This window comes from Diabrotica undecimpunctata, chromosome 1, assembly GCF_040954645.1.
Source record: "Diabrotica undecimpunctata isolate CICGRU chromosome 1, icDiaUnde3, whole genome shotgun sequence".
Classification (NCBI taxonomy): Eukaryota; Metazoa; Arthropoda; class Insecta; order Coleoptera; family Chrysomelidae; genus Diabrotica; species Diabrotica undecimpunctata.
The window spans coordinates 109,518,361-109,542,608 of NC_092803.1; the positions used below are offsets into that span (position 1 = coordinate 109,518,361).

The 24,248-nt window shown below is 32.6% G+C and overlaps 1 protein-coding gene across 9 annotated transcripts in view; it reads right to left on the reverse strand.

Annotated features, from left to right (window-relative positions):
- Positions 1 to 24,248, reverse strand: part of LOC140452248 (probable tubulin polyglutamylase TTLL2) — a 184,041-nt gene that overhangs the window by 24,781 nt on the left and 135,012 nt on the right. For all 9 annotated transcript variants that reach the window (XM_072546393.1, XM_072546387.1, XM_072546412.1 and 6 more), the window contains exons 3-9: positions 20,849 to 20,962; positions 19,003 to 19,106; positions 8,972 to 9,140; positions 6,373 to 6,649; positions 6,117 to 6,319; positions 1,464 to 1,618; positions 1,240 to 1,403 (exon numbers count right to left, since the gene is read on the reverse strand). In XM_072546393.1, coding sequence (XP_072402494.1) covers positions 1,240 to 1,403; positions 1,464 to 1,618; positions 6,117 to 6,319; positions 6,373 to 6,649; positions 8,972 to 9,140; positions 19,003 to 19,106; positions 20,849 to 20,962 — 1,186 coding nt within the window. The remainder of the gene's footprint in view (positions 1 to 1,239; positions 1,404 to 1,463; positions 1,619 to 6,116; positions 6,320 to 6,372; positions 6,650 to 8,971; positions 9,141 to 19,002; positions 19,107 to 20,848; positions 20,963 to 24,248) is intronic.

Sequence of the window (24,248 nt, forward strand, 5' to 3'; positions counted from 1 at the left end):
CGCTTCTGCTAGAGTGTTAATCTAGTGGCAGTTCCGCATCCGGTCATGGAGTATTGATCTGAGATAGACTCATTCTTTCCCGTGGCTAAATGTTGATTAATTACTTCCCGCTCCTCGCCGGACCGAGCACTAATCGGCCCATTCCATCTCAATTCCTCTGACCCGTCCTTAATTTCTTCGCTGTGTGTATATTCATCATCATCCAGCCTCAAAAGTCCACTGCTGAACATAGGCCTCTTCCTCATGTTTCCAACCCCGTCTATCTTGCGCCGCTCTCATCCAGTTTTTATTGAGTCTTCTTAAATCGTCAGTCCATCTTCTAGGTGGTCGACCGACGCTTCTCTTGTCTTTCCTTGGCCTTCATTCCAATAACCTCTTTGTCCATCGCCCATCTGTCATTCTGGCTATGTGTCCTGCCCATCTCCATTTTAGTCTGGCTATCGTCTCGATGATGTCAGTCACTCCGGTTCTTCTCCTGATGTCTTCGTTGTTTATTCTGTCTCGCAGAGTTATTCCTAACATGGACCGCTCCATTCTTCTCTGCGTGACTCTCAGTTTGGTAGCTGCTGCTTTTGTTAAGGTAAGTGTTTCTGCTCCGTACGTCAAGATGTATATATGTGTGTATATTACCGTGTATATTACCGTGTGTATATTACCACATCGTAATTGTCGTTTCAATTTTATGACATTGTGTCTTATTATTGCACGTATTAAATAGTGGGTCACAGAGTCGTATGTCGATGCCGTCGCCGTAGGATTTATTTTATTTATTTGTCCCATATATATATTTATATTAATTAAACCAGAGTTTTATTGAGTCTGCTTAGCTACTCTTTACGAAGTCATCTTATACAGTTGAATATATAGTTTAGAATATAGCATCTTAATTTAAATAATTAAGATGTACTAAAGAAGGATAAGTGTTTATTCTAGTTTTCGTCCAATTTAAGTCTGAAATAAATCTGTGTTTTCTCCCTCGGTTAATTCCGGAGTACGGAACTGCAATGTTCTGTATTTAATAGTCGTAAAAAATGCAATGAAAAATATCGCAAAATTGTAAAGTTAACTATCGATTATAATAATATCATTCATTGGATTACCAGATAAGGAGGGATGAATTGTATTTTCAAATAGAAATTAGTAGACATACGAGTGTTGTTAGTTTTCTATCAAAATACAACCAAGTTATTTTCGTAAGTAGAGACAGACCTATGCAGTAGATTAAAATAAAATATTTACTTTGAAAATTGTTGGCAGATGTAGCCCTACTTTTGATTCGTACGGCAGAATTGGACCTAGAATGAATTGCTGACATTTTCTTTTGTTTCCTTCTCCATCTTCCCGCAGCATTTACCACCGATAAAGCGTTCATTAGCGACAACTTGGAGTTTTCTTGATCTTCCCTATAATATAAAAACAGTAATACTCACATTTTTGTGATAATATTTACTTTCTTTACTTACTTACTATCATCAGTTTCCTCGGAAAAAATGTCGAAGATTGCTAAACCAGTGTTATATAATGGTAAACCCAAGAGATCAAACATATCATGCAGCATTGGTTTTTTAACTAATCTATCAGCATCACAATCGTTGCTTAAAGCAGGACTTAAATTGACCTTGAAACATATAACGAAAATATTTATTTAGTTAAAGAAAAATGAATTTATATCACAATAATATAAATAATATGCAAACAAATCTACAATTTTCATAATAGAAAAAGATGGATAATGGAAAAATATATTAATTTAATCTTAAAGAAGTAAATACTCATACGATATAAATTGATTATGATGGACTAATGCTGCTTTCTTGCCAGAAAAATCTGGAGGTGAAGCTATAACCCAGATAATTGCTCCGTAGTCTTGAACACTTAGGACTGCTGCATTAAAATAGTCTACGAATCAATCGCAAAGACCCTATATAAACTCATAGGTATACAGGTGAACGCAGCAATAAGATGAATTAAAATTCTAATTCGTAGAGATCGTAGAATTCTAATTCAACTTCAAAATGGCCAAGTTAAATAATTTCGCAAAGAAGATAGATAAAGCCATTAATGATCTGAGCCTTCACCAGCAACCTACGACACCTTCGTAGAAATAGTCAAGAGAATATAAAAGCCAGCAGTTTTGGAAACACAGTAAAAGATAGTATTTCATAATAGGCTTTTGTGAGGAATCAAAAACCGTCCTGGTTAAATACGAAAAACTATATAATGAAAATTTATTTAAAAAAGAAATAATAGCGCGTGTACTTATAAAAATAGTCAGGACATATTGTGGACTCATACGTTGAACAAAATGAATATAGTACATAGAAATAAGATGGCACCTTCCTTGAAACCAAGAAACATAAAGTAACATCATATCAAGTAGGTCATTAACTCACAGCTTACATCTCGCAGAAAATAAAAATAATAAGAAGCCTTCAATCTAAAATAAATTAACTAGAGCCACCTTTTATAATTAAATAACTAAGCCCTCCACTTAATTAAGAAGAGTAAGGCCGTGTGGATAATATCTGTGTAATACAAATAAAAAACTTGAAACCTGTCGGAAACCTAACCTTAGAGCTTTCTAACAGAAGCCGGGACATTTACAGGATCCCAACACCATAAAGGAAAGCTAAAATAATAGTGAAATTATTGCCGGATAAGGACCCATAAGCTATAAGATTGACACCAAGCAAAAATTATCAATTTCTTTCTACAAAACAGCAGATTCTATGATACGCTGAGGAAGAAAAAATAATAAAGAAGACAAAATAATAATATTGTTTAGATTAACGTTATGGCTCCCATCTTTTTTAATATATACACAAACGACCAACCAACACAAGAGTCTACAGAAGCCTTTCTGTATGCTAATTTCCTCGCGATTACTACGCAAGTGGTAACTGTAGAGAAAGTAGGAGACAAAACTAAAATAGGCTCTTGACACCATGCTAAACTATTACCAAAGGAAGTCACTTAAACTGAACCCATACAAAATCCAAGTAAGCTTTTTCCATTCTCACACACGCATAACAAACAAGAGACTCCAAGTCCAAGTGGATGGTATTACCTTCGAATATACAGATAAACCAATCTACCTATGTTTTACGCTAGTCAGGTCAGTGAACTATATACTATATGTCAGCGATTCTTCTTCTTCTTAGGGTGCCTGTCCTTTCCGAACGTTGGCGATCATTCTGGCTATGATGACTTTGTTGGTTGCTATACGAAATAGCTGTGTTGAGGTCTTTCATTACCATGCTCTCAGGTTAGCAATTAGGATATTCTTCTTCGTCCTGGGGGCCTAACGATTCTACTACTATAAAAAAATGTATCAGAAAGTGGTATCCAAAAATAATAATTTTAGAAAACTTTAATAGCAAGTAGGTTAGTAGTCCGGCCGTCTTCAGAACCACTGCAGACAAAACATGCAAACTAACATTAGACTGTATGAAGCCAACTCCAACAAAATAAATCTATTAAGCCGCCGGTTTTACAAGCTCTAAATGCAGCAAAAACGCATACGAAATCATGAAATGGACCAAGCCGACAATTGATGAACGCCACCCTCTCTTTAAAGACGAAAGCTATTCCAAAAAATAAAATCCCATACCAAACTCTTTAACGTGGTCCTGGATCTGGACCTGCGAACTACTCACCCATCGACGAGATACTCAGTGGCATAAACTTAAGCGACTATTTTAAAGAGCACTAAACCAAATAAAAACCGGCGTGGTACCAGTGAGATCCAACCAAATAAAGTGGGATTTGGACACGTAATGGACAACAAATGTAATTGTGGCACCATACAGAACATAGAATATATAATGACATGTCCGAGTACTTATAACCTCGATGATTTATGACTTAACAAACAAAAAGCTTTGGGTTTATACTACTATAGATTTTGTGGTTAGCACTGAATAAGGAATTTCCAGTCAGTACGTAATAATTATTGTAAAATATATGAAGGATAAAAACTTAGCCTACAGTGTTATTAGATGCCCTGAGTACTTTTTGGAAGACACTCTACAAAGTTCCTTATATAGTTGGTTATTTAAGTATCCGACCATTGCTGTGTCTATTCTGAGGTATGGTATATTTACTTTACGATGCATGCCGCCTGTTGGAAGGTTCTGGCGGACAGTGCAGAGGATTGTTCCAGATTAGTAGAGATTTTTGACAGAGTAATAAAAGTTTTTTTAAATAATAGGCAATGTCCGATATTTGCTAGAGTTCTGCTCATTGCAAAATGGCAAAAAATACTAGATCTTATACATCTTTTATTCCTTTAACTTTACTTTTTGGTAGATTGACTAGTTTAGCCATTTTATTCGTGGCCACAGGAACATGAGACGGAACATATACCACCAGAAAAGAGACATGGAGTTTTTCGAAGAAACCGATATTAGAAAATGTTCTTGGGTGACCGGAAGGATTCCTTTCGGTCACCTAAGAACAAAATATATGCAGAGAATTTTGCTTATTCAGTCGGTGACAAATAGAATATATAGCATATCAATAGGTAATCTTTTGGATTGTAGACCTACAATAACTCTACGTTATGAGAATGCCCTGTAAGTTGATAACATCTTATTTTATGCTGTTTGGACACAAAGTAGAAAAGATCCGATGAATAAGCGAATTATTGCAAGATAATTTTTGGGATGGATAGAGATGTGATTAAGAGTAGAAAGTTTTGTGAGTCGGTTTCGTGTGATTAAAATATTTAATCGATTATTCGTCCTAGGACTAACCAATATATGATCGAGAATTGGACAAGGGTGTTTTGACAGTAAAATCACATGATAAAGTATCATCATCGTATAGAAGTCATAGTTTTTATTTAAAGATCTCAAAAGGAGTTGTTTGTTCTCGTTAATATTTACACGTTGTGACTTACAAGAACTTTTGTGTTTAAAGTAATCTAAAAAATCTTTTGTGTTCAAGAAGATACACTTTCAAAGAGAATCCTAATTGGAAATATTTGATAACGCAGTTACCATGAACAATGACCCTACCCTGCTCTAAAAGAAGCTACCTACAAAAACACTGAAACGTGCAGATTGACTCAAATACGGGTCATCTAAGAAACATACGGTCCAAACCATGAAAATGATTAGTTAATATTATTGACCTTTGTTTTGCTTTTAAAATCAATAAAAAATGATGACACGAGTAGCAGTAATTCAATATTATTTATAATGGAGTTGATAAAAAACATAAAAGCACAGACTGATTGAAAAATCAAAATATCTGATAGACGACTACAATACTTAAACTAACAATACTGTATACATTACTAATACTCGAAAATAATGGGAGATATCTAATAAAATGTTGAGAAAATATAATATGGAATGTCGCTACACTCTATCGCTTTCATACTATTCTTCCATCGATCGATTTGATTGACTCGCGACATTTAAATCAAAGGTACAGATCGAATAGTATCGTAAACTACTCACATCGAAATAAGTCAAAATATTCAGAGCTTAGAGAGCATAAATCTTAATACCAACCTCAATGAAGCTTAACAAAGAGTACCTAGTATTATCCGCGAACTATGATCACACCATAACCTAATTATATGCAAATTCTGAAATACAAGAAGGCGCCGGTAGAGAAAAATCCTCAATTACACTACTAAATTCAATATGGATCCACAAGGATGAGACCACAAGAGGATTTACGAATGAAAATAAGTGAAAGAATTACACGTAATCTTATTATGGAACATCACGATATGTACCAAGAAAAAAAAATATTAATTTAAGTTTATTTGGGATATATAGAAAGAACAGACAATAAAAATGATTGAATCGGAAATGAGAAAACAAAAGAGCTAGTTGGATGCAAACGAAAACTTAAAAAGTACAAAGGTAGAATATTACAAGAACGATAAACGCACGAGAAGAAAACTAAAAGAAGTTATATAAAGTATAGGACAAAACTGTGACATAAAGTAAACTTTAAATTATAATATAATAATTTTAACTTGTTTAGTTTCAATCCTATTACTATTGGCTTTCATTCAATGGTGAATGATTCTAAAAATAAATTTTTAACATGCATAGTTTTACATTAATACTTGACTTTAGCTAATAAACTGTACTAACTTCAAGTAGCCAGGGTCTTAGAGAACTGTCGATCAAAACATCAAATCCAAAAAACTCGAAACAGTTTACAGTGGGAGGAATCTGACTGACATGACTTAATACCGTTAGGATTACCAATGAAGTTATTCGTTGCCATAACAACCAGTCTGAAATGCCAGCCTGTTGGAAATATCTTCGTAATTGTCGTAGTGTCCATTTACAACCTTAAAAAAAATGGTAAATAAATAAATATTTTTAAGTTAATTTTCTTATTTACCTGATCCCACCCGATCCTTCATTTCCGTATAGCCAGGTCCTAATTTGTTAATCGACGAATTCGTCAAATGCCTAAAAGGGTTTCGTAAATCATTTAAGCTAAATTTATCGGTGCCAAATCTGGCAAGACCCTCTCTGTACATGTAAATAGTTACAGGATGGTATGATGGAATGCATACGTAGAGCCGTAAGTCGAATTTGTACCCTCCTATTAGTAAAGGTTTTTCAATATACCTTTGAACTATCGTATTTGTATCGTAGTTAAGCTCGCTTAATTTCTAAAAATATAAAAATTAAAATTTTAGTTTGTTTCTTACTTTCTAAAGTAAAGTTTATATATAAAAAAACCTGTCTAATAGAAGTGAAACCAACTTCTAAAAGGAGATTAGGTTTTAATGACTGGCATTTTGTAATAATAAATTATTTTTTTGGAAGTTCGTCGCGATTTAAATTATTTATTCCTGTTTTGCGTTTGAGAATGTCCGCCCAGTTTCATACGAAACACCAGGAAAAAAAATGATAAACAAACACGTATACTCTACGAGTGGTTACTTTATATGGACTATCTTTAAAAAACCACAATTTATAATTTATTGACCCTAATAAAGCCTTTAATAAAGTTCGCCATGATCATCTAATACAAGTGTTATTGACAAAAATTTCTTGTTACCTAGATACAAGAGATATTAATATTATTTTTAATCTCTGTTATGGGCAAAGAGCTGCAGTACAAATAGATTGAAAGAAATTGGAAGATAGAGAAATAAAGAGAGAGGTTCTTCAAAGTTGAGTAAAATTTAACACAAGCCTAATTACCAATCTGATATATGAAGACTTACTGATAGCCGACTCACTTCAAGACCTAGAGGCGCTTGTTAATGTAATTATGAAAGCTATTAAAGAATATTTTCTCCCTCTAAACACATAAAACGAAATTTATGCTTATAACATAATCGTCCCGGAATACCAGAAATATATCCATACATAACCAGCCGATTCAGAGAGTAACAAAATAATTATATTTTTTTTAGTTACTATTTTCAACGAAATGAAAATCTCTCAACAAATAAAGATCATAATTGAAAAGGCCTGGAGTAAATTTATCAAAATGAAACAAGTAATATGTATTATGTGATTATTATCAGTGCTGTATTAGACATGGAATCGTGGACACTAAAGAAGAACGACAGTAAGAAAATACAAACTGTTTAGTTCTGGTTGCATCGTAGAATATTACCAATTTCATGGATACAGAGAGCCACCAATACTGAGGTGTTAAGGCGTCTGAAAAAAGAAACAGAAGTTTTAATAAAATGTCAAAATAATGAATTAAGAGTATTATCTGCCCAATCCATAAAAAGGGAAATATCTATCTAATGTTTCTATCAAAACTATAAGGGAATCTCCTTGCTGTGTAGTGAATATAAAATATTTACCAGTATACTTCACCATAAACTACAACCCCTCACAGAGGAGATCATCGGAGAATGGCAGTCAATGACATCTACGAAATGAAAAGCCTGGGAAAATGACATCTATGAAATTTTTGTCGACCTTAAATAAGTGTATGACATAATAAACAGGGCATATTTATACAAAATGTTAAGTGAATTTAAAACACCACCCAAATTAGATAGGCTCGTCCATACTACTTTTGATCCCTATTTGCTAAAGGTGACGATAATGAACCACTAACAAAGAAATAAATATGGAGGGAAAGAAGTAAAGGAAGCACTAAGGAAATAATAAAAAAAAAAGAAAATCAGTACGAGAGGACAGAATACCGAATAAACTCATAAACTACTGAGGGCCAGGTCTAACCAAATACTATTAAAATTATTAATCCAAAAAATAAAAGAACAAAACAGAATCCCACAAGAATGGAAATCAAGCATTCTATACCTCTCTTAGAAAAGAAGTAATAATAAGAAGAATTATAGAGGAATTAATTTATTAACCATAACACTAAAATTTACAACCAAAGTAATAACAAACAACGGAATAAAATTATAACACTAGCAGAAGAACAACACGATTTTAAGTTGGGATCATTCACCAACGCTATATTTATAATGAGGCAAGTGCAAAAGAACTCATAAGAATATAACAAACCAACATATCTATGTTTCATAAATCTTAAGAAGGCGTTTGACAGGGTCCAATTAAAAAACGTTATCTACTTATCCTAAGCAAGAGAGATACCCCTAGAAATAATCAAAACTATCAAAAATATCTACAAAAACAACACACTAAACGTAAAAATAGAAGAACTAACTGACCCAATTGAAGCTGGCAATGGGATAATATAGTGAGATTCCCTGAGTCCTCTATTGTTCAACCTGATCATGGATAAAATAATAAAGAAAGTAAGGATTAAAAAATGATACGAAATGTGAGAAAAACAATTTAAAATAATTTACTCTGCAGACGATCCAATACTACTCTCTCAAAGTGAAGATGGTTTACAATGTCTTTGCACCAATTTGATATAACAGTCAGAAAATTTAACATGTTGATTTCACCGAAAAAGACAAAATACATGGTTATAACAGCAAATTTACTAAGATGTAAATTTAAGCTTAATAATGTATAATATTTACCCTGAATAAAAAAATTCCTCGACCTTGACTTTGAGCGACTGGTTTGCAGATCCAAATAGGCCTGTCTTCAAAATATTTTCCTATATCATCTTTCCCACTATGTGGCCTACCTCTGCTACATTCGGCAGCTAATTTGGTATATTCTAAAGGAAGATTATACCCATGGGGGCTAAAACAGTAATAGCACTAATTTATTTTTTTTTAATAATAGCCTAGGATAAAAATAAGTAGAAAACCTGTGAATTTTTTTATATGCATCGATTTCCTTGAAATTTTGACAGTAGTTATAAAATAGCTTGAAGATCAAAATCTACCCTATGGCAATATGTGCTTTTCCTCTGGGGGTGAAAACAATTTATCAAAAAAATACTATGGTAATTGCTACAACAGTGAATTTTAGGACAATAATGCTGTCTAAAGTTTTTTTGAAAAGTCAATATTTTTGGAGTTATTCGTAGTTGGAAGTTCACAAATTACATATTTACAAAAAGCATGTTTTTAAACGATTTTTCGAAAATAGCTCCAAAACTTTTTATCATAAACAAACAAAAGATTTTATCATAAAAATTAAGGTAAGTATTTATAACTAAAATAAAGTCTGCCTATAATTTTTGTCACGCAAAAAGTAACAAAGTCACCCCCGCCAAAAACACCCTGGGCAAAACTATACATTGTTTATTTACAGTTTACTTTAATTATATACAAACATTACATTCTGAAAGTTTAACTAGTTTAAAAGGTTTAGTTTTTTAACAAAACCGAATTTAAAGTAAAGGCACTATTTTCGAAGTTTCTCAAAAAATCCCTTTCCTTTTTTTTTCAAAATAAATTAACAACTAAAAAAGATACAGAAAAATCTTAGAATGAAAACAAATAGCTTTTGGTTTTACTGATGATTTTATTTGTTTTATTATGTCCATAAACTAAAAATTAAACAAAATATGATTGTTTAAAGGTTGCCATTTTCAAGCCTTTTCAGCGCAATACTTTTCAAAAAGAAAAAATTTAATAAAATTTATTATACACCACTTTGTAGCTTTTAAAATAAACTACAGAGTGGTATATATTAAATTTTTTTCAACCACTTTGCTTGCGCTAAAAGGGCTTGAATATGGTACTAAACGCATTCGAATACAACATTTAAACGATTATATCTCGTTTAATTTTTAGCTTAAAGAAATAAATAAAAATCAACAAAAGCTTTTTTTGTATTCTAGCATTTTTCTGTATCTTTATTTGTTATTGAGCGATTTTGAAGAAAGGGGATTTTTGGTTTTTCAAAAATAGTGTCTTCACTTTACACTCAGATTTTGTCTAAACTACACCTTTTTAACCAGGTAATGTGATATTTGTATATAACTGAAGTATGTACAACGAATAGTTTCTACCAAGGTGATTTTGGTGATGGTAGTTTTTTACTTTCTTCGCCACAAAAACTATAAGCGGACTTTATTTTAGTTGTAACTTACCTTAATTTTCATGCACAAGAGTTTAGCCAGTGTTTGTTTTAAAGGATTTTATAATATAATTAAAAAAGTTTTGATCAAATTTTTCATGAAAAACTTACTCTTTTTTATTTCTGCAATACATAAAATATAAAATAATATATAAAAGTTTACTTTCGGCCATAACAGCCATAACTGTGTTAATATTAAATTTACGATAATAATAAATCTCTTTGTATTCATTACCTTCAAATACCTAAGCTTCATTTTGGGCCGAAACAGTTTTTCCGATAAAATCTAAATGTTTGGAAATATTCGCGAAAAACCGTTTAAAACATAGAGGTACTTTTTGAAGTGTAATTTGTGATCTTTCGATCACGAATAACTTCAGAAATATTGACTTTGTGAAAAACTCTAAAAATCATTTTTGTCTAAAATTCAGTGTTCTACGATTATCATGTTTTTTTTTTTGATAAACTTTTTCCATCTTCGAGTTGGGGTGGTTGGAAATCTCTTCTATATTTATCTTATTAAATTTTCTGTTGTATGTCTATTAGAGGTGACAATGGATGTTTTAGATGGTATCTTTTTTTCATATCCGAGCTGTTTTTCATATCTGAGTACCTAAGTCCTCAAATTTATTAGTACCGATGGCAGTATCCTAAACCTAGAATCTCATAGTCGGTTCCATCTCATATATAAATAAAAACTCAACATTTACACGAAAGTGGTACCTGCCGTAGTTAATGTATGTTTAGAACTGAAGCTAAGATCGGTTCAAAAACGTGCAATAGTTGAGACTACTGGTCGAGTAATTTATTAGTTAACTTGTTTATACACGTTTATTTTAGTTTGGCTGATTAGTAGGATTGACTAATTGATAAAGTAAATTAACCTTGGAAGCTCACTCCTGGATGTGAGACATCGGGACACTGACCTCAACGTAACATTCGTAGCAATTTAGTGTTAATATCGCTTGCTGTAAACTTTGCAGTCTCACAAGGACGAAGGTTTGTCACAAATAAAATATTAAATACGCCACTGCAGTATGTAGCATCCACGTTTGAAGTTTCCGATAAAATTTATTCAGTTTTCATATCATTATTTTTTAGTGAAATGGCTTCAGGTAGCTGGAAAGAAAAGTGGGAAAAACGTCATTTGTTGGAATAAGCTGACGTGGAAAGGGAAGTTGAAAGTTTATTTACTGATGAAAACGATAAAGATGATATTCAAGATATTCGTGATGTCGATTTCGAATACGATGAGTATTATGTCGAAGAACAAAATTCCCATAGTGATACTGACAAAAGTGAAAATAGTGACCGAAATTGTAGTATTGCTGTAACCATTACATTGTGGTCATTCGTTGAATGCTCTTGCAAGTAAACCAAACCTTACACATACCTATAACAAATAAAAAAGAGGTACAGATACCGTTGACCAACTATCCAATTCTCATACTGCATCACAGAATACTAGACGATGGCCAACATTAACGCTCAACAACATCCTATATGAATATATTGTTCCTGCCGGATATGGTATTGTGATACCCGGCTAAACCATGCCGATATTGCGATTCTTAGAAGGAGAAACGAAGAAAGGTATTTAACGGTACTTTGGGGTAAAAACTCCGTCACTAGCCGCCTGCATAATTTAGGTATTACCAGCACTCGAGTAAAGGTATTATAGATATCAGTCGCAAAATCTCGCAAGCCTCTTAGTTAAACTCGCTAGCTCGCAAAATAAGTGCTTTACTTATTAATATACTTTATTTGTAACAGTGGTTTACATCACATTATTCTTTCATAAATATTAATAAATCATCACTGATATAACTTAGTATTTCCTAAAACTGCAGTTATAAGTTAAATTCTTTCATGTGAACAATTAGTGTGGCCAGTAGTTCGCTTTTAACATAGAAATGACTTTCCGCTAAGCAGTTATTCTTGTAATTAGATATATTAGTAAAATTAAGTTAAGTTGTATGATTTCCTATCAAATTTCGATAGCATCCGCTTCTATTTCCGCTTCAGGTTATTCCTTCCCGCTTTCCCCACTGGGGGGAATTGGGGGAATCTGCCGCTAAATACTATTTAGTTCGTTTGGTTGGAAACTCGCGGTTTATATTCGAAAAGATGTATACCATGTTAACTTAAACAAAAGCTGTGTTGAATTCTCGTCTACTCTATCCACTATAAAATGATGCTAACAATCCGCAGCCGCTAACCCCGGGACATTTAGGCAGGTCTTTGACGACATATAATTCCGAGTTAACCTGGTCAAATACTTATCGACTCAATGCTTGGCAACAATGCCAGCAAATCCAACAATTCTTTTGGAAGCATTGGCCAGTCGATTATCTAAATAATTTGTAAAATCTCCTATTATTTAAGTTAATGATTTAGTATTAGTAGAGTGTAAAGACTCGATACCATTGCGCTGGTCTCTTGAACGAGTGTTTAGCATTATACCCGGCAAAGACGGTAAAGTAAGAGTTTTACGATTACAAAGTGCTGATGGAGAATATAAACATTTTATCACCAAAGTTATTGTTTTACATATGGGCGATAAAGTGAGTTGTTAGATAACTACTGTTACTTTTTGTATATAACTAAGGTTTAGTGTAGATATTTAGTTTTTAGCCTATTTGCTCGCCGCCGCCTCCAGAATGGTGAAATTTCGTTTCACCCGGTATAGATTCTAAACCATGCTGATATTGCGATTCTTAAAAAAATAATAACGAAGAAAGGTATTTAACGGTACTTTCAGTATCGAGGAAATCGGTAGCAAAAACTCAGAAGCCTCTTAGCTAAACTCGCAAGCTCCCAAAATTTCCGCTTCGCTTATTAGTATGAATATTATATTTACATCACATTATTCTTTCATTAATATTATTAAATCAATCATTTATAGTACTTAGTGTTTCCTACAAGTGCAGTAATAAGTTAAATTCTTTCATTTAAACAATTAGTGTGGCCAGAAGTTCGCTTTTAACATATAAACGAGTTTCCGCTAAGCAGTTATTCTTGTAATTAGATATAATAGTAAAATTACCCTCAGTAAACTGTAGTGAAATAATCAACAACACAGTGTTACCGGACCATACTGCCATTCGCTATCCATTCTACATATGAACTTTAAAGTCTAGCTAAAATTGGAAATTGCTATTTAATTCTAGAATTAAATTTAAGTTAGTGTTTAATCTGTTTTTAATTCCAACCTAGGCTAGACTAGGTGGTCCTCTAATTCTTTTCCCTATGCACTTTTACACCAGTTACATTATCCCAAAAATTTCCACAAAAATGTCAAATTTCAGATACACAGTGTTCAACACTCCATTGAACACTTCTGGGATGTCCTTGACCGACGTATTTACAATCGTCCCGTTCCAATTTTGGAAGAACGAAAAAAATTATCGCCGAATGATATCAAATAGATCATTAGATGTATGACGTGACATTGTACTGCAGCAATTATTGTTGGAAGAGAGCAGTAATATTATTAACATATACACTTTTGTCTTTTTTTCACTTTTCACTTTTTTTCACTTTTCTTTTTTGTCATTTTTCATAGTTGATCATCTTTGTAAGACAGTTCTATATTTTAGAGGCTACCTACTGTGCGTAATTAACGATAACTGGAAAGCTAGAGAGATAGTTGTTATTAAATTTGTTAGCAAAAAAGTATATTGAGTCTATTAAAATGTATTCAATTTATTTGTGTTTTAACATTTTTCTCCAAATGGTGATAGCTCCTCAAACTAATGTTCCACTGATTCTGTAGAGAACAAGTAAACGATAAAAGGGATACAATTCTAACATGCAACTTTTAAATAATTTGTATACAAACTTTTAAACACAAAGAACAAAATTCAGTAAAATGTATTTGTTTTTTTCTACATAATTCAAAACAATAAAAATGAAGATCTATATTTTCGATTTACGTGAGATTATACTACCGTAAAATATTTTTATCTGCATGACAAATCTGCTGACTTATTTATTTTAATTCATAAATGTTTTGGTTCTAATTTTAGACATAAAAATGTTTCCCTTCTTAGAACTTGGAAAATAAATTGCAGAAAAATATAAGTTATAAACAAGGATATTAAACTGAATGGACCAATCAAGTTGATTAACACCCATTGTCGGAAATCTCTTTTCAAAACCGAAGTTTCTCATTCCTTTAATATTTTGTGAATGTAACAACTTCGGGAAATATTTATGGTTAAAAAGTCTAGAAGATAATAAATGAAAAGAATGATAAATGAAAGATAAAATCTCTATTGATGGAATTTGGAAATACACGAAATTAGGAAAAACAGAGATAAATATCTTATGTATTTGCGTATGTAACTTAATACAAGAAGCCATGTAGATTCATTACTTAAAGCTCTTATAATAAAGATAAGGTCTCTATTATACTAGTCCATGTAGTTTATGCACAGTCTATTATTATTGTCTTTTCTTACTAGTCTGTCTAGTTTATAAGTCTCCTTTAATCTTCTTACTTCAGATTTCTACCTCATCTGCGGAAGTCAATGTTTTTCCTTATAATGAGCTAGTTATCTTGATAACATTCCATTTTCAAGAGGTATCTAAAAAAACTATAATGGCATAGAATATATTCACTGGTATAAGTACGAAAAAATGAAAGTCAATGTATGAATCGCAAGGAAGAAAAATGACCTAATAATGGTCTATAAAGGTAGATTAAAAAGTTTGGAAAGAATAAGGTTTCTTAAAATATTCGGACAATAAAGAATAAAAAGTTATATTTTAACACATCTTTAAATAAAACACAGTAGGAAAAATATTGTAAACATCGTTAATAGAGAGTATGGTGAAACTATACGAAGACGCATAAAGCAAACAGTATACTTACTGCAGAGTTTCTCTAAGAGTATTAGTGTATAGTAGTAGTAGAAGCTGATATACCTATAGATCACCTCAGGATGCTGCACACATAAATCAAATAGATTGCATTTGGAAAAATAAGAGATTCCATAACAACATAACATTATTCAAGACGTACCCAAGAGCAGACACTATCAGTACATAACCCACGGATTAGTGGAATAAAACTTATACTAAAGATACGATGCAGTGTAAAAAATACGATATGGGACAACTGAAGATTAAACACAAAAAACAAAGTTTAAACCAATATTTATAGGAGAGCTTGCCCAGGGTTATTCAAGTGGATGTTACAAAATAAGAAGCTAAAAAGTTCAACAGAATCATACAAGACATACAAAAGAAATTCCTAAAAATATTGACAATAAAAAAAAGTCGTAAATATAATGAAGATAAGAAGAAAATTCAAATATATACATCCACATCATAGAAAATGATAAAAAAATAAATAAAATTTGCAACAAGGATAACTATCAATGAATTTCCAAGAGAAAAAAGGGCGGAATGCAGTTACAGCAATATAAACACGATTCCTTCAATATACATTAAAAAATTGAAGAAGCTGCAGGATTATATAAGCCTTGAAGTGTTCATAAGGTGCTGTTGAAACGAGATAACACCACACGAAATGACAAACAGGACCTACTATTTTAATTCAAGAAATCAGATGCTATAAGAATGATCTCAAGATGGTAAAGCGATCTGACCTCACAAGTTTTATGCAGCATTTTTAAAACTTATGGATAAACAAGGGATAACATGGTTATCCCTTGGCTCTAGCTTGCGTGGGGAAAGAGCTCTAAACTGAGTAGGGGCTTTTCAGTACTTCACGAAAGACGGACTGAGCGGAGAAATCCTTAACCCCGATACGGCGCTTCCCAACGGCTGATAGGGAACATTGTTGTACATATGCAGGACAAATGCGAATAAGGTCTAACCAAATAAGTACCCGTGGATCAACTGAGGGCATGACATGGGGTAGCTTCTTCTTAACGTGCCCTATCAAGTCCCCTTGACGTTGGCGAATAACATGGCGAAACTGTCTCTGTCTTGAGATATTCTAAAGAGTTGCTCAGCTTTCCTCATTCCTGTCCACTCCCTGATATTCTTCAACCAAGAGGCCTGCTTTCTACCAATTCCTCTGCGTCCTTCGATTTTACCCATCGTAATAAGTTGAAGAATATTATATCGGTCTCCCCTTACTACGTGTCCAAAATAGGCCATCTTTCTACATTTGATGTTATCAAGCAGCTCGCGAGCAGCATTTGCTCTCTCAAGGACTGCCACATTTGTCAGCATAGCCGTCCATGGAATTTTTAGTATACGTCTGTGCAGCCACATTTCAAAGGCCTCCAGACGATTAATGGTGGATATTTTTAATGTCCATGCTTCGACACCGTATAAGAGGACTGACCAAATGTAGCATTTAACCATGCGCTTTCGAAGTTGAAGTTGCAAGTTATCATTACAGAAGAATGACTTCATTTTTAAAAATGTCGTGCGGGCTATCTCGATTCTACGTTTTATCTCTTGATCTGGATCTAGTTGTTCAGTAATATGGCAACCAAGATAATTAAAACTGGACACTCTTTGAATTATATGACCATCAACATATAATCGTGCATCTTGATGTGCTAAACGGCTAAACACCATGTGTTTTGTTTTTGAACAGGTTATGTTTAGGCCAAACTCTCTTCCCACTGTATCAATGGCATTTAAAAGGCATTGTAATCCATTCATGTCATCACTTAAAATAACTGTATCGTCTGCATATCCCGCCCCATTCCAAATTATGCAGCGCTTCTTTAAATATTATATCTGAATATAAATTAAATAATAGTGAGGATGGTATACAACCCTGTCTGACACCTCTTTGTATTTTACATATCTCTGTTGATTTTCCGTTTATGCGAGCTGTCGCTGTTTGACGCCAGTATAACTTTTCTATGAATCGTATGTCTTGACTATCAACTCCTTTATCTTTTAATATTGTAATTAATTTGTGATGCTGTACTCGATTAAAGGCATTTTCATAGTCAATAAATACCGCAAAGACGTCTTTCCTTTGATCTCGACATTTCTGCAGTAATACATTTAGTGCAAAGAGGGTAGCAGCTATGTCATTATTGCACCGGGGCTGTATGATTCATACTGATCTAGTGTAAATTACTTACAGGCGACAACTTTATCTTAGTTAAACCGGTTGTGAGACTGCGATTAGGCAAGAAAATTCTGTACTCTGCCATCCGGCTAGCAACCGGCGCCATATCGATTCCGGGTCAAATGGTGTGAAATGTAAATCAACATTGTCACTAGAAAATAAGCTCCTAATATACAAGATAATCATAAAGCCTATCTAAAGTCATGGAATACAACTCTGTGTTAAGGAAAGAATAAAAAATTAATACACATGATATTTGTTTTCAATAACTATTCAAATCATTGTTCTGTTTAGTTTAATTTTTTTTTTACAAAAACGTCTTAATATAATTAACCTATTCTAAATCCCTACAAAATAAAAAAAATCTTCTATTTCTATTTTTTAGACCCACGTAGGCAAGGTTAACTTGTAAGAAACTATAAGGTTAAGTACATTTTTAATTCTTGATCTTAATTCTATTGATAACTCGTTTATTACTGTTAATGAAGTGTATATTATCATCCTTTATTATAGGATCACCCCACAAGGTTTATATGTTTTTATTATCCAATTATTTTATCGAAAGATATAATAAAGTGTGTAAAGTGTGGTAATTTTATTTTTTATATGATAGAGCTAGAAGTACAGATATAAGACGTAGATGCAAGGTGGAGAACATCAAGGACTGGGTAAGAAATAGAAGAGTAGAATGGAACGATCATGAACGGTAACTTACTGGAGGCACATTGAAAAACAGACAGAGTCATGTCTACATAAAAAGAAAAAGAAGAACTAGCTTATGGACTTTATTGAAGACTATAAGATATATAACACTTATTCATTATAATGATCTGCCAACCCTCAGTAATGGGAGGAATATAAAGAAAAGGAAACTTAATTGTGACAATTAGAATTATAAGAACCTGTTTTGTGTTAAGCGTACTTAAAGAAAATGATTGATTTATTCTTAAGAGCGTAGGCGCAAAATTTCGGCACAATGCTTTTTAGATGCATTCATTTTTTTTTCAAATCCTAAGAAAACTAATAAGTATTTTTAAAAAATTTAAACGCAGAATGAAATATTATATTCTTACCGAGGGCCGAAAGTCCCTAAAAACTTCTATAATGTTTATTTTAGTAAGTTACAGGGGTGAAAAAGAAGAGAAAATTAAGTGTGATTTTTAATTTCAAATATTTCATTCAAAAGAAACTTTTTGTTTATTCTAAGGGACTTTCGGCCCTCGGTAATAATGTAATCTTTCATTCTACGTTTAAATTTTTGAAAATATTTATTAGTTTTCTCAGGATTCGAAAAAAATTAATGGATTTAAAAAGAATTGGCCCGAAATTTTTCGTCTACGCTATTAAACACACTTACGAGATAATTTTATCTTTTTTAAATGCTACTGATGCCGAATACTTATCTTATAAAACTTTTAAGGTCACCATAATATATACATTAGAAAAAGCTATAAACTAAATATTATCAAATAGGAGTATTATTACAATAAAATTTAGTCGACTTACCTAAAATCATAAATCGATCCATATACTTTTCGCATGCATCTTAAATATCTAACTAGATTGTCTTTCCTGCATATTGTAGAACCTTTTGGAATATGATTGAGATACTACAACAAAAAATATATAAAATAGAGAATAAAATTATACAGATCTTAAAATGAAAATGAAAAACTGATATGCTTTTGTACACGTTAATGACAAACCAAAGAATGAGAAAGACAAGTATTATTTGAAGTGTGTAAACATTTATTTCCTAGCTAAGCGCTATCGGCTTACAAAGCCATCTTCAGAGCTATGGTCAAGTTGATGACCTTACCACCAACCTTATTTAAACTACATACTACACATAGACTAACAACCTGGAACAAGACATGAAAACACCACGTCGTCTATATGAAAAAAAAAAAGGCTGGAAAAAGAATTTGGAAGCTAGTGTTTGGATATGCATTATGATAAAACGCATTAAATGGTCATTGGAAACACCGTAAAAGACTAGATACTTAGGACACCTTTAACAAATACAGGACGAGATAAAACGAATATCATAAATAAAATAAGAAAGAAAAGATAATAACACGACAATTACACTCAACTATATGGAGCGACGATGTTACAAGAAAAATTAAACACCAAATCTTAAAGACAATACTGGAAAGCTGCTCATTGTATAGCTCAGAGATGTGGATGGCAAATATAAGAATGGAAAATTGAATAAATGCATTATAAATTATGTTTTGGAGAAGAAACTGCAGATTAATACTAATGGATAGAGTGAGAAATTAACGAATTAGAGAACTAATGAATGTGAAGGAGACACTAAATGACGAGATAGAAAAACGGGAATAGCTCGTGGTATGAACATATGCAAAGGATGGACGAGACAAGAATACCGCTGAGAATTTGGAAGTGGAAGCCACATAGAAGTAGAAAAAGAGGACGTCCTAGATAACAGTGGAACTAACAAATAAAAAGCGCAATGAAAAAAAAAAAGACCTCACTAAAGCAGATATACAATGACAAATATACAAATATACAAAGACAAAGCAGATATATACAGAGTTTTACAGATCGTAGATTTCTTCTCTTACACTCTCACACCGGCACTGTGTCCGGAAAAGTAAATTTTATTTGGTCTTAATAGAAATCACGTGATAGAATGAAGAATATTACTGGTATATTTTTGCCTTCTCCAGAAGCTGAATTCACAGATTGCGCCAAATGTTCTTCTGAAGACTTTTGGTTCGAAGATAAGTAGATGATTAAAAGATCTTATTATTTCAAATTATGTCGTTATTAACTTTCTTAAACCGATAAAGGTATTTGTCTTCATAATCCTATAAATGCAATTCATTTCTCAGCTCTTACATTAAAATATGTATTTTTATTTTATTTCCATTCCTATAATATGCTCGTTTCATTATGTCAGTTTTAAAACATATTGCCTAGACGTTCCTAAGCTCCTCTGTATAATACCTAATTGAAATTGTTTATATTCAATCCTATTTTATTTATTTTTATTTCTGGAAATCGTGTTTGATGTTCTGTCTGAAAACAACAATTTAGATTTTTGGTTTAGTCAATATATGAAAAGACAAGGGGACAACTGTTTCCAAAGAAATATATAGCTTAAGACAAAATATACATATATTTGATTTTAAATAGCAAGATGAATTTTCTTAGATTTGTTTGACTTGTTTTTATTTGTCTCTGCTGTAATAACATTGTGTAATTTAGGACGTTTTAAGAAATTAAAATTTTCTTTGATGATATAAACAAAACAAAACGATTTAAGTATTTCGAAAAAAATAGAATTGATCACATAAAAATTATAATTTTAAAAATATTATACCTGCCAAGCATATAGGCTCCTGTGATGACTAACTGGAAATCCAGAGGTTCTCCACCATAGGTTCCATCCTTCGGTGTCACCGTTGTATTCTCTCCAACCCCTCTCTAGACAAACCTAATACGCCAAACAATAGTATATGTCAATTAATTTTATAATGTTTCTAAATTTTTATGGAATATTTTACAAACTAATAAAAATAAACGTGGTAAAAACTAAAGCCACAGGAGGTCTAAACACATTCATATTCGAGATTGAATCAGTGGTTAGCAAAAGTCCTAGCAAAGAGTGATAAATCACATCCGAAAAAAGTATGGATACAAAAGTATTTTACATAATTTTACTAATTAAAATAATCTAATACAAACTGTGTGGTTAGTTTTTTCTACGTTTGAACATTGTAATAAAAATATCGTCTACATGAAACTTTATTGTATTAACTTCAATTACAATTACAATAGATTTAAAAATAAAGCATAATAAGTAATTTGTTTGTTTACATAGCGTCTAGGAGCTTCTTCCAGTGAAGGTTCCTTTTCTTTATTTAGAAATTATAAAGGTAACTAATTTATTATGAGTAGTTTAATTAAAAAGTATGTATTTTAAAAGAAATAAAATAATAAAACAAAATCACAATTGTATATCACATAATTTAGGTAAATCTGTTTGGTTTTGCTTAAACATTAAATCTGTTTGATAGATCATTTGGTTTAAAACGTTTTAGCCTACGCACTTAATAATTATTATTGTCAACGAATAGCCGCTTTGCAAGTGCATTTAAGATGTACTTTTATCCGTTCACCATGTATTTAACACTGTAACTTGTTATAACTTCTATTACCAAAGGTATATCCAGACCTTTTCCTATAGAGGAGGATATAACATACCATGGGCATGTACTATAGACCTTAACACTTTATTCTGAAAGCATCGGAGGATTGCAATATTAGAATGGCTAGCGACGTTCCAAGGTTCGCCTTGTGTATAAGCAGGTAACTTCTGCTAGGTTAGTCGTTTGTCAAGATGGTACTTAAGTATTTTGTGTCGTTTCTTCTTCTTCTTCAGGTGCCATCTCTGCGACGGAGGTTGGCAATCATCATGGCTATTCTGATCTTAGATGCTGTTGCTCTGAATAGTTCAATTGGTGTACATCCGTACCGTTCCCTCAAGTTACGCAACCATGAGATTCTTCCTCTTCCTACACTTCTCTTGCCCTGGATTTTCCCTTGTATAATCAATTGAAGTAGGTTGTATCTCTCATTATGCATAACATGCCCCAGGTATTGCATCTTTCGTGTCTTGATGGTTTCCAATACTTCCATTCTTTTGTTGATTCTTCTCATGACTTCATTGTTTGTTACATGCTCGGTCCATGATATCTTCAGGATCCTATCAGGATATCTATCCCATAAAGCAGAGTCGAGAAAATATAACACCTTGCCAGCCTAACTCTCAAGTCCAATTTTAGTTCTCTTGTACAAAGTACCTTTCTCATTTTATTGAAGTTTATACGTGCTTTCTCTATTCGAACTTTGATTTCTTTGGAGCAATCGTTTGTGTGATTAATTATTGTGCCAAGATAGTGGTAGTTTTCAACTTGTTCTAAAGCACTACCGGTAATTGTCATGTTTTCACCATTATTTTGGGTTTTTGATATCTTCATAAATTTGGTTTTCTTGGTGTTTATTGATAATCCATATTCTTCTCCATACTCAACTATCCTGTTCATTAGCTTTGTGTCGTTTACCTTACTTAATTGCTTTCCATTGAGCGTGACTGGTGGATATTTACCTGGTTTCATTGTGAAGGTTACATATATTGACTTGGTCTCATTTACTCTAATTCGACATTTTTTACCCCAGCTTATACTTTATTTAGATTTTTTTGTTAATTTTCTGATGCTTTGGTCAGTATTGCGGTGTCAACTTCTATGTTGCTGCTAGATGGGTGGTTTACAGTGTACATTAGGAATAAAATGGATTCTATCCTTGCCGAACACCTCCTTTGATAGGGTGCAGCTGAGTGTATTCATCGTGCTGCTTTACCAGAAAGTGTCTATCTGACAGATAGGATTTTAGGTTTGAAAAAAAAATGATATGGCAATTGTTTATTGATCTTTTAAAGTAGGCCCTTATGCCAAATCTTAACGAAGGCTTAACGGACGTCTCAGAAGGCTGCTGAGAGGTAGTCCCATGTTCAATTGTTCCCGGCTTTAATCTGAAACCTAATTGGTGGTTCGAAGTAAATTTAGTTTTTTTAATCCTCAATCATCTTAGAATCAATCTTAATACAAGTTTTTCGAATACTTTGACAGAATCGGCAGCAATCTTATATATAGGTCTATAGGATTTTAGGTCTTCTGTTTTTTGTCAGGTTTTGGTATCAAGGTAGTCTGTGAAATTTTTATTGACTCGGAAAGTACTCTGTTCTGATGATGGCGTTGAAAATAAGCTGCAGATATTTGTACCCTTTTGTTGTAAATTCTTGCACTAACTTGTCTGACCAGCTTAAACTCTGAGGTTTGTTTCTGATTTATATTTTTTATAATTGTATTCCTCAATTCGGTAAGCACGAATTTTCTAATTGGTAAGTTTCGTTGAACTGGGTCTTCTAAGAAGTTAATTAATCCTGCAATTGTCGTTGGGATCTGCTTCCTTTGGTTCAAAAACATTTACTACGTGTTTAGCAAAGGCTTTTTATTTGTTGTTTCTGGACTGTGCTTATCTTTTGTATCTTATGTATGTTTTCCTTATTTACCGTGGCATGTCTCTTATTGGAGTATAATATTGTTGTGGTTGTATTAGCTTTTTTGTTGCCTTCCAAAGTGGGTAGTCTGTATCTTCAGAGGCTGGAAGGGAACTTAGGTAATACTAAATACCTTTTTTATTAACTTAACCTTGTTAGATTTGATAGTTCTGTTTAGTTTTGCTTTATCGCTTTCGCGACTCGATATCTGATATTTTGTTCGTAGTTTGTTTTATGTTTATGTAGCATGGTTTGCATGGATTTTCATTAACTTTATTGGACAGTGGGGTTATAATAGGCGAGTAATCCGAGGATCAATCTAGGGAAGACTTCACCTAAAAATATTTTTTACGAACTTTTTGTATGATTCGAAAGACTAGCAGATCGGGCAGTTTCCTTGGATCACTGTCCCAAAGGATTGGTTAGCCGGTACTTACCTATGTTGACTTGTTATCTGATATGGCTGCAAGTAATTCCTTGCCCTTAGTTGTTATGACCCTAGAACCCCATTGTGTTTGTTTGGCGTTCCAGTCTCCACCAGCTATATATCTATTACTTAACGATCTAAGAAAATCTTGTTATTGTTTTATTTTCTTGTTATGTTCTGGCGAACAGTATATGGCAGATATTACTATTGGTCAGTAAAGTTACGAACGCA